Here is an 11,172-nt window from a genome sequence, read left to right on the forward strand (position 1 = left end):
TTGGCTTGATAAAGTATTGAAACGCGAGCTCTCCATACAAAGCACTCAGCTTAATCAGTGTGGGTGTTGGCAAAGCGCCGTGACTCATCAATGACTCAGCAGTTTTGAAGTTGGACAAACCTTAAAACCTTCTTTTTTTGTTCTTGATATTTTGCCCGATTGTGGATCTTCAAATTTATTTAAGAAACTAGGAACCATGACCGTGGTTTGTACATCATAGAATACATTGTAATACTGTAATACTAGTTTTAAATGTATGCTCTGAGGACAATTTGTTTCCTCAAACAAGTTCCTTAAAGTCCAAAGACAAATTTGTAGCCACTTCCTTCTTCCTCCTCACAAACAATACCATGGTGAAAACGTGAAAGCAGAAATATCCACGAAAATTCAAGAAACCTGTTTGGATTTTTTCTCTAGTTAGTCTAAAGTTGACAATTGTCATAAGGACGAAAACTAAACAAAGAAAGAGCTTGTTTTGACTTTTTTTGAGTAACTGTTGAAGTTTTTTCTTGATGTATTTTTTTTTCCATTCAGGTCAAGACTTTGGCCTAGAGCTCATTAACTAAAGACTGTAGAGAAGAAAGTTAATGTTTTCGAACTGTTAGGTCAAAGTCCAGTTGTCAAAGGTCAAAAGGGAAGGTTTGTGCATTTTTGACATAAACTATAGACTTGAAACACTGCAGACTGGCGACTGGTCCAGGCTGTACCCCTCCTTTGCCCAACAGTAGAGGGGACGGGCTCCGGCATCTGTGCGGCCCCAGCAGGTTAAGAAAATGTATGCAAAATTTGTGCAAACTGGGTAGACCTGTTGGTCATGTGACTCAGTTAATACAAATAAAAAAGGGTTTCCATTGCAGTTTTGGGAAATATGTACAAAAACCAACTCCTCCAAGCACAAAAACTATTTTTTGACAAATGCAAGTTTTTCCCCCCGAAATTGACATGTTTCCATTCATATTCTCCAATCCAATTTGCCTGATTGTATAGTCAATGTAAAGGCATTGTTGAAGAGGTAGAGGGGTTTGAAGAGGTGGGAACTCATAATAAGCTCACTCCTTTTTGGCGAAAGTAGTTGCCATAGATACAATGATTCTGAGCTACTCGGACCAGTCACAGTCAACTGGTTTCAACATGGCGACACCCTTGTCAGGAAGCAATGGTGAGGGATTTGGCCTCATTTCGTGAGAGCCGGAGGTAAGGCATTTTCTCCGGGTGATGACACACCTCGATTTGTCCATTGTTTTAGTCTATGACATAAATTGAGACAAAAGTTAAATCTACTGTAAAGAAAAAGGCACAAACTATGATAGTACCACTGCCATGTTTTACAAATACTTTTGAAACAAAAACAGGATTTGATCTTCTAAAATGCAGTTGAAGAAATAACCTTAACTAATAATAACTAGGGGGAGACCTCGCCTTTCAAGCAGTTGCTCCCCAACTTTGGAACTACAGCTCCCTGTCTCTGCGCCAGATTGACTCAAGTTAAGACATTTTTATTTAGGAGAGCTTTTAGCTGACTTTTACTTGTGTTCACTTTTGCCGGTTTGTTTGTTTATATGTCTGTGTGCGTTTTATTGGGTATCCCTAATGATTTTATATTGTTTTAACATTGTGAAGCACTTTGTGAGTCGCTCTCTATGAAAAGTGCTATAAAAATAAAGATTACTTACTTACTTACTTTTGCAGGGCATGTTTGCTAATTCTACATTCAGCTTTTAATTGCTCACTGTTGAACACACATGAGTTCAGATTTATTGTTTTATAGGAGTTCTGTGTAAGTGCATTTCAGTATAAAAAACTAATTTTAAGTAATCAAAATGTCTCTTATTTCTATTACACACTTCCACAAAAGTGCTGAAACATCAATATATCATCTTGTTAACATAAACAGGGAAACTACTATCCCACAGACTCTTCATGTTTTCAATTTCACTATACCTTTATGAAGCATTTATATTTTTCTTACCACAAATTATCTTTTTTCCTCAGATATCGATACATTTATATTAAAGAAATTGTACTTTCCACTGTTTTCAATTCTCACACTTGCTGACTGTTTCGTCTTATAATGCACAGGAGTCAAATTTCAACACTGATTCAGTAGGTGCTCACATATCTGTATAGTGAATTTGCAGCAACAAAACCTACCAGTAGATAGTCAAGTTGGTCTTGGTATTTCTCCATGGTAATATACTCTGTACTTTACACTCAGGCTTTCATGTTACTTTTCAATTCGGCATAAACCTGCAGATTGACTCAGGTGAAATGGAAACTACTGTGGTTCAGGACATTTTCCACACTTAAATGAAAATAACCCACAAATTTTTAACTATTGTAATATTTATTTCACATTTATGATTGAAGCATAATTTATTATTTTATAAAGTCATGTGCTTTCAGTTACACTCCTCACAGCAGTGATATGACAACATTTCAAAACTTAACCCAACTTCAATAAAATGTGACAGTATCCAAGTTAATTGGACAGATGCATTATTCTCAGCAGAACCATAGAAGATATGCTCTTGGCTGAAAGGCAAAACAAGTATACCAGAATGTTTAGACAGTGACAAGATGTGTATTGCACTAATGTAACTTTACAGGCTCTCATCTTGCACCCCAAATGGGCAAAACAGACAAACGTGCACACAGAACATGAAACATTCTATCCGGCTTGAATGCATTAGCAAAGTGCCTCAGACACAAATAAGTCCTCCTGCATTCAAGGTTTCTGCAAAAACAGCAAGCACTTCTTAAGCTGTGTGTATGTGTCTGTAAGATCATGTATGTGAAAAGGCAGAAAGAAAGGCAAAAATCTCCAACAAAACATCAACATAAAATGTGTATGCAAGGTTTATTTGAACAACTATGTGAAATTTCAATGTGCAGTTTTGGATTTTTAGTGAAAAGTACCATATGGTCTAGAAATAAGTTTGTAAGAGAGCTGCCTTTTCACAGATTATGTTGTACTGTAAAAGAAAAACTGATAATAAAAAAAGGTTTCCACAGTTTAGTCAATATTGATACCATTGTCAACACATTGTGGAGTGCAGAAACCTCAAAGAAGAGGGCTGAGCCTTGGCTCTAGAAAGCCAAGAACAAAGTCCTGACTACAGCATTCAGAGGATGATGGGAAGCATTGGTGGGCCGAGACCTTCTTCGAGCCACGGCACAGAGGAGGGAGTGTAGTGCTTCACTGCCAGCCGATGGATGCGGCGCAGTCTCATTAAGTACAGTATGATAGAAAGCAATACGATGAAGAAACAAGCAAGGAATAGGTAATGATTGTTGACAAAGGAGAAGCTGTGACGCCAGTGGGAATGTGTTCCTTTAAGACTCTCTTGCTGGATGTCTCTGAAATAGGGAAAGACAAAAACAGCACACCATCATTATTTGACATTTGGGGAAAAACTATTACAATGTAATTAAAAACAGTCTAAGATGGTTCGTTTTTGCCATATTAGACACAGAAATTAATGAATAAAAAAGCGGCACATGCCATGTTATACATGCATTGTAAAGAGTACAATTTGGTGGATTTGTGAGTGCAACTAAAAGATTTTCATCTTTTTCTGACATATACCGTAAATTCCGGACTACAAAGCGCACCCGATTACAAGCCGCACCCACCCATTTTCACGTGTAAAATTAGTTTTATACATACACAAGCCGCGGCAGAGTACAAGCCGCGATATTGTCGTCCTGACAGATCACGGCCAGCATCCCAGAGTGAGTGCAATTCATTAGCACATTGCGGGTGGTGCCAGCTTTGCCTCTGGCTCATATATTTGAGTGTATCGACATCTGTCAAACAGCATGGACCTCTATTCTGTTCACAAGTTCCTCAGTTATGGTGTTTTTATTTCATTTTTTTTTTACTTATTGACAATCTAGGTATCATACATAAAATTACAAACAGTAACCATATAATCAACATTACATCCCTCAGTTATAATGAGGAAATTTACATCCGCGATTCCACATTTCCCATGAGTCTTAGGGGCTAAAGGCGGGGCCAATGCCCGGCTTGCCATACTGTTGTACGTGTTTAAGAATGAGTATCAGCAGTGCATGGAGGGGTGAACGGGAAAAGCTCTCCTTCCGCTTGTGTCGCGGCAGCGTTATGGGAGTAACAGGGCTGGTTAAAAAACACACCGGTAAAATACAGCAGCGGCGACTGAAAAGCGCGCGCCTCAGCGTGATACGCGCACCTCAGTGCGGCGCGTGCGTCAGAATTCAGAAGCCTCTGCGCTCCGCTCCCGCCCCGCGCGCTCCTTGTCTCCCCTTCCTATCTACTCCGACACCTCTGGCCAGGGCGGCTTCAGGGAGGAGCACTTCGTCCCCGTTGCGCCGGTGGATGGAGCAAATCGTTTCTGTGCAAAGCAATCGGACTTATTACTGTACGTTTTGTGTATGAGGGGCGGGTGCGTTGTTACGTGTGGGAGCCTTCAGACTGCCATCGGCCCCGCAGCTCAATCAGCAGGAGAAGATGTCTCCAGCTCACACGGAGGCTGTGAGTTTTTCAAAGCAAAATTCCGCTTTTACGGTTTCCTTAGAAACCGTAAATGGAGTGTAAATTCACTCCATGCGCTGTTCTCTCCGTCACGCAGCAAACCGGCTTTTCCAAACCCGTTGGTGATGGTGGACTTTTTTACGCTGCTTTTAACGATTGCTTTTAACTTGAAAGCTTCATCATATTGTAGCGGCGATCACGTGCACGTTGGGTCTAATGGCCCCAAAGGATTCTGGGATGCGGCTGGGCATGCGTGTTTCATTTTGTTGAACCATGACTGAAGTGTCTAAGACCTGAAGTCAAGTCCATGCTGTTTGGCTACTTAGAGGTGTGTTGAATATAAATGTCTTGTGCTTGGTGTTAGATAAAGAATACAAACTATTCACTGAGTACGAAAGTACGTACATGGCGGCCGCTAATTAAATCCATAAATTAGCCGCGTTACTGAATAAGCCGCAGGGCTGTAAGCGCAGGAAAAAAGTAGCGGCTTGTAGTTCGGAAATTACGGTACTACATTTATTCAACTATTAATGAAACTTTAAGAAAAAAACTTGAAAGATCAATTAAATAAATAACTGATTTATTGCATTTGTTTAAACATTTTATTTCTTCCCATGTTTTTTTTTGAGTCCATCACAAAATAATCTATGAAGCAGATAGCAGACAAAGAGCTTCTGTTTCTCTTAATCTGACTATTATTTCTATTATCTGGAAAGCCCCAGTTTCAATCATTCCCCTTGTCGCTCATGTAAAGAGGTACAGAATAGACATTAGTACAAATAGTTTTGTAGATTAACCAATCATTTATCCCCAAATGCTAAAAACCAAGTTTAATAGACTTTTTAGGAGTTGAAACTACTTCTAAGTAGAGGAATATTCTTACCTTAGGGGTAAAAATCGTGTTCTGTAAAGTATAGCCCCAAGAGTCCACTGGACCTCTTTCTCATAAACCAGCAAGGCTGTTTTCAGGTTCTTGTAATTTGTTGGGAAAGAGAAACCAGAGTGGAAAACCTCATACATCCATGCAGACTTGAAGCACTGGTACCTGCAGACACGAGAAAGAAAAAAACACTTAGTGACTCAGTGATGAGGAGGGCTTCAGAGATGGTTGATGAAGACTTACTTTAGCCTGTGATAGTCTGCATGTGACGCGTACAAACCAGAATCAAAGCGCTCCTGCAGTGTCTTCCACTTGGTGGCACAATAACCCTGTGAATGTTTTGGCACAGCATTAGGAGCTTCCAAAGCGCGAACTGTTGTTGTCTGGCTTTAGCAGGTGTCTCATTTAGACTCCCTGAGAAAGTCAGAGGGTGGTAAACGTTTACCTTGGCAGCCGCGGCATATTTGGAAGCATTGTAATCCCCACCCATACGCAGAACGTCTTCTGTGCAGTAATAGAACTCAGAGAAGCCATAGAACTGGCTGTTGCTGTAGTCTATCGCCGGCTGGTACACGCCGTTGAGGGAGCTATGAGTGTCGTTGGTGCGGTTCAGGAAGGGCTGGAGAATCTGTCTGCACTGGTCAAAGTCTCCCGTGCCTCGCAGATACAGCTTCTCCGTAGATGTCCCAATCTGATCTTCCAGGTCAGTGGGAAGACAAGGATCAGGCAGCGGAGACTCTGCTGTCTCACCAAAATGCTCACCTAAAAGCCTGTACAGACCAAAACCAGAGACTTATAGAAACCCACAAGTATCTACAGGGTTCAAATTGAGCAGACGCACAAGGTGGAGGACCTCACTTGTTTCGAGTGATGGTTTTTCTCATGAGGTTTTCTTCGTATCTTTGGCGTGCTGCGTTTCCTCCGAAGCCCAGGAAGGTGGACACGTAAACACGGTAAACGTGCTCAGTGCGGTGTGCGTCGCATCCCAGGTTGAACTCTGCCAGTAAGTTCTTGGCAACTTCTTCCTGTGATCCAAACACACACATGTACAGCGCCTTGCAAAAGTGTTCACCCCTTTGGACGTTTGTCCCTTTTGTTGCTTTCATGAATCACTCGTGGTCATTAAAATGTGTCTGTCCTCACAAAAAAGCCTTCAATGTCAATGCCTAAACAGAATTCTACAAAGTAATGTCAATGAAACAAAAATGTGAAATGGAATATAATTATTTGCATAATTACTCACCCCCTTTTAAATTGAATGGTCTAATTCAATAGACGTCCATCCAATTAGGGCTAATAGTCTCACAATAAGTGAAATGAAGATCACCAGAGTGGTGTGGGTGTGTCCCAAGTGACTGAGTTCTAAAACACCAGTCTATGAAGGGTCCAGATACTAGTGGAGCAGTATTCCTGGCTACCATTTCACCATGAAGTCAGAGGAACACTCCAACCAAGAAGTTTGTAACCACTTTGAAGGAGTTACAAGCTTCAGCTGCGGAGACGGGAGAATATGTGCGTGTAGCAACGGCTGCCCGGGTTCTTCGCCGACCAGAGCTTTATGGGAGAATGGCAGTGAGAAAGTCACTGTTGAAGATCTGTTGAGTTCACCAAAAGGCATGTGGAAGACTCCATGATCACATGGAAGAAGATTCTTTGGTGTGATGAGACCAAAATTGAGCTTTTTGGCCATAGACACAAGACGAAACCAAACACTGCAATCATCCCCACTGAGAAGCATGGTGGTGGCAGCATCACGCTGTGGGGACTTTTCTCAGCAGCAGGCCTTGGAATGCTTGTAAAGGAAGATGGCAGAATGAATGCGGCAAAATACACTGGAATCTTGGAGGACAATCTTTTTTTTTTCAGCCTGCAAGAGAACTACGGCTTGGGAGATTTCTTTCCCAGCCAGTGCAGGAGGCAGACAGTGATCCAAAGCCTACTTCAAAAGTTACACAGGAATGCTTTGAAAAGAACCAGGTAAATGTTCTGGAGGGGCAGAGTCAAAATCCCATTTAGGGGTGGAGTTGAAAATGGCTGCTGTTCATGCCCAGAATCCACACTACAACACAGAACTTGAGCAGTTTTGGATAGAAGAATGGAGCAGATGTACAAGACTGACTGAGACGTATCCACACAGACTCAGTGCTGTGACTGCAGCCAAAGCTGCCTCTGCTTAATACTGACTTGAAGGCGGGTTAAAAGTTATGCAAAAATTTAATTTTTCATTTCACATTTTTGTTTAATTGAAATTACTTTGTAGAATTCTGTTTTCCCACTGACATTGAAGATTTTTTTTTCTAGTAGATATTTGTTTAAGGAAGACAAGCTGTATTGACCATTAGTTATTTATGAAAGCAACAACAGGGACAAACATCCAAAGGGGTGAACACTTTTGCAAAGCATTGTCTCTGGGAAATCCTCACGCCACTACAACATTCAATCACTTTGGTCTAAACACAAAAGCAAACACTATTTGTTATGTTAATTTATGGATATCTTAAGATAAGGGGAAAACACAAACACACCCCCTGACTGCAACTGAATAAATCACTAATAAAAGCAAGACATTCATTATTTTTGGTGGTCTGGCAATTGTTTCGGAGTCCTGCCATGAAGTCCTGCGGCAGGCAGGCCAACAGTCTGCCCCCACAGGGATGAATGGATAAGTCCATCATCTCCACAGGACAAAATGGTTCGAACACGTTTAACGACGGAAAGGCAAACGTTTGGAAGGAGGACGGAGAACAGAGCGTAAGTGACAAAACTTAAAGACAGGCACGGAAACAGAATTGTTTTGTATAATGACCTGCTGTGGGGAGACAAATCTTACAGTTTTGGGCACTTCATAGGCAATCTGTGTGGAGACACCTCCCATGTCCAGAACCCCAGCTGTCCTTTGTCTCCTCAGTGTGTCCTGCTGATCGATACTTGGGACATGAACCTCCACTTCAGCTTCCCCATCTTCGCAAAAAAAATGAAATAAAAAAAAATAAATAGTGTGTGATACAAATGACAGCCTTCTCTTTTGAAGCACCAGATTTTTTGGACCATAAGGAGCAAAATGAATAAACTGAGAATGAAAAGTCATATTTTCATACATAAGATGCACTGGATAACAGAGTGCATTAAGGAAAACATGTCAGAAAACGTGAAATTGAAACACTACCCAGAATGCTTAGAGGGGCCAGTTATATTGTTGTTGTGTGACTTTGGTAAAGCGGACGTAGGAGAGGACAGCATGAGAACGGTAAGGAGGGAAGTGAGGACGTGAAAGAATAAAAAGAAGCCCTTTACAGAAAAAAAAAAATCACCGATAACTGAAACTGCACCCTGTAATCCAGTCCGCCCTTATGGTCGTGAAAATACGGTATCCAGTTTTAACCAAACTCAAAAAGTCTGTGATGTTTTTTAAGACTGCTACAAAAACATGATGCAAACACCAAAACACCATTTTCATTTAATCCAAAATATTCCTATAGATTCCTTTTAGAATAGTTATACGTGGATGAACTCTTACCACTGTCACCATGATTGAACCTTCCGAGCACAAAGTTTATTCCAATCCATGCATAGACTCCTAAAACAGATACACAAATACAAAGAATTATACCAGACTTCGAAATGTTGCTATAAAAATATGTAAGAGATTAATTTTTATACAAGTAATGAACATAATTATATTAAAAAAACGCTTCCATGAGCATAAAATGTTGAATTTAGGCGTTTGCACTGTATAAATCAAGCATTAGCAAATCCTAGTGTGCGTCACTCTTCATTTTGTGTTTATTTACCTTCTTGTTTTCCAGAAATCACTTCCACGTGGGAATCAGAGAACAGGAAATTGAAGTGGACTGGGATATCTGTGCGTAGATCCTCAAGAATGGCTTCTTGTTGGCTTCACCAGTAAAACACAGAAGGACGATAAGCAACGGACTGGCTTTTCTCATTGACAGATGAAATCAGGAAATTGAGAATCTTTACCTTTCTGGTAATACTCTCATTCCAGCTGTGCACAAGATATACAAGGGGGTTTCCTGGTGTTTGTTTTTTGGAATATGCTGAGCTGCGAAACTTAAAAGTGGGTACATGTAATCACTGGCTTTCTCTGGAGTTTTAGCCAACTCTGAAATGCCTGAAAAGTAGGAAAAAAATGTGTCACACATTCAAATCAGACAGTAACTTTGAGATATTAAAAAAAAAAAATCAGCTGAATGACCATCTTACCAGGCTTGATCTTCATGACCACTGGCTTACGATGTTGATCCCGCATTTGCCGGATGTCCAGCAGTTCGTGAGGGTTGCCGTTGTGCCGAGGCCAGCAGTACACGAATATCCTGGAGCCGCTGCTGCCGCAGTCCACCACCAGACCGTAGTTTAGGTTTGGGTTGCTTGTATCTGTCGCATCCACATCGGTGACCCTGGCGAGGTGCCTTAAGAACAGCAGCCAGAAACTGAGCTTAAAAAACACAGGAAACATCTATCTTTTAAATATGATTATGACTAGGAGCACCTATGGAAGTTGTTTTCTCGTGTGATCCAGCTGACATGACCTTTTCCAACAACGAGCAGCAGGTAAAGCAGTCCTATGAGGCAGATGAGCAGGCTGAAGAAGAGCAGCTGTCTGAGGGAAGGGATCAGAATCCGAGGGAGAAGCTGGGGCGACACACTAAAATGCCAAGAGGCCGGGAAGAGGCATGAGAAGCTGATCCTGTGAACAGACAGGAACATGGCTGGAATCCATGGCGCGTATGCAAATTAAACTACGCAAACTGACTGCACGATCCAGCTTACCTTCCCATGATGCAGTTGACGTCAGTCGGCTGAAGGAAAAAAAAATCCGTCCATCCTCTGTGGGTCAGTTTTTATGAAGGCCTTTTGATGGAAAACACGCGTAAGATATTTTATTATTTCCGCATCGGGACCTCACCTTCTGAGGGAGCCAAGCGTTACAATATATTTAGCATAGCAAAATTAAACGCTGTACGTTTATCCTAATAATTACAGTCTGGCTAAACTACAGGAGGTAACTCTAATACGTAACTGATGTTTTCACACAATGTCACAAAGTTAAGTATTTCAAAAAAAAAAAAAAAAATACAACACAGCTGCAGCTAAGGCTTTCACGACATTAATATAATATGCCAAAAAAAGCTGAATCTATACGTACAAGCAACAGCAACCCCCCACTTTTCCTGGAAAAAAGACATATTTGAGCAGAAGATGCTCACTGTTGGCTAACTGGTGTCTAGCAAGGAAAAAACACGGCTCCGGCGAGTGACGTGTTACCCAGCTGGCTGGTGTTTGATTTTAAGACCCGCGTACACCGGATCAACAATCAACAGAGATGGCATCGCACCGCTCGTTCCTTACGGTCATGTTTCTCGTGTTCTGATGACTAAAATATGTTGATTTTATGATTTTCCTGTCCTAAAGTGTGCAAAAATAAAAACAAATTTACAATTAATTTATTCAAATAGCTCCACCGTTTAATGCAGTCGGTGTAGAAACAAAAATCGGACGATCCTGGTGAATAACACCGATCACCTGAAAAAGGTGACCCGCCTTCTTCTTTTGTGTGGTATAGCTAGAAGTGCGGTTAACTACTGCTGCCTATCGGCTGGAGCTCTGCACTGAAACTTAATTCCAGTATTATAAATAAACTAAAACATAAAACCCATATTATTTATTATTATAATTACTTGTAAAACTATATGACATCTAGTTTCTATCACAGTTAGGGTTGTCAAAAGCCCACCATTGCTGAATTTGGTCATAG

The 11,172-nt window shown here is 41.0% G+C and overlaps 1 protein-coding gene across 2 annotated transcripts; it reads right to left on the reverse strand.

The window, feature by feature from the left end:
- Positions 1-2,325: 2,325 nt before the first annotated feature.
- On the reverse strand, positions 2,326-10,966 carry entpd4 (ectonucleoside triphosphate diphosphohydrolase 4). Of its 2 annotated transcripts, none has more exons than XM_011479312.4 (13): positions 10,564-10,966; positions 10,188-10,268; positions 9,907-10,104; positions 9,621-9,826; positions 9,378-9,528; positions 9,188-9,291; positions 8,914-8,973; positions 8,227-8,357; positions 6,255-6,421; positions 5,842-6,166; positions 5,640-5,725; positions 5,400-5,561; positions 2,326-3,357 (listed from the first exon to the last, which is right to left on the reverse strand). In XM_011479312.4, exons 2-13 carry the CDS (start codon positions 10,193-10,195, stop codon positions 3,123-3,125), a joined length of 1,833 nt encoding a protein of 610 aa, XP_011477614.1. In that variant the 5' UTR covers positions 10,196-10,268; positions 10,564-10,966; the 3' UTR covers positions 2,326-3,122. The 2 variants fall into 2 exon arrangements, with proteins under 2 accessions (XP_011477614.1, XP_011477613.1); XM_011479311.4 differs by having other exon boundaries at positions 8,203-8,357; positions 10,564-10,934.
- Between the last annotated feature and the right edge of the window lie 206 nt (positions 10,967-11,172).

Source organism: Oryzias latipes, chromosome 9 (genome assembly GCF_053564925.1).
Source record: "Oryzias latipes strain Hd-rR chromosome 9, Olatipes_Hd-rR_3.1".
NCBI classification, from domain to species: Eukaryota; Metazoa; Chordata; class Actinopteri; order Beloniformes; family Adrianichthyidae; genus Oryzias; species Oryzias latipes.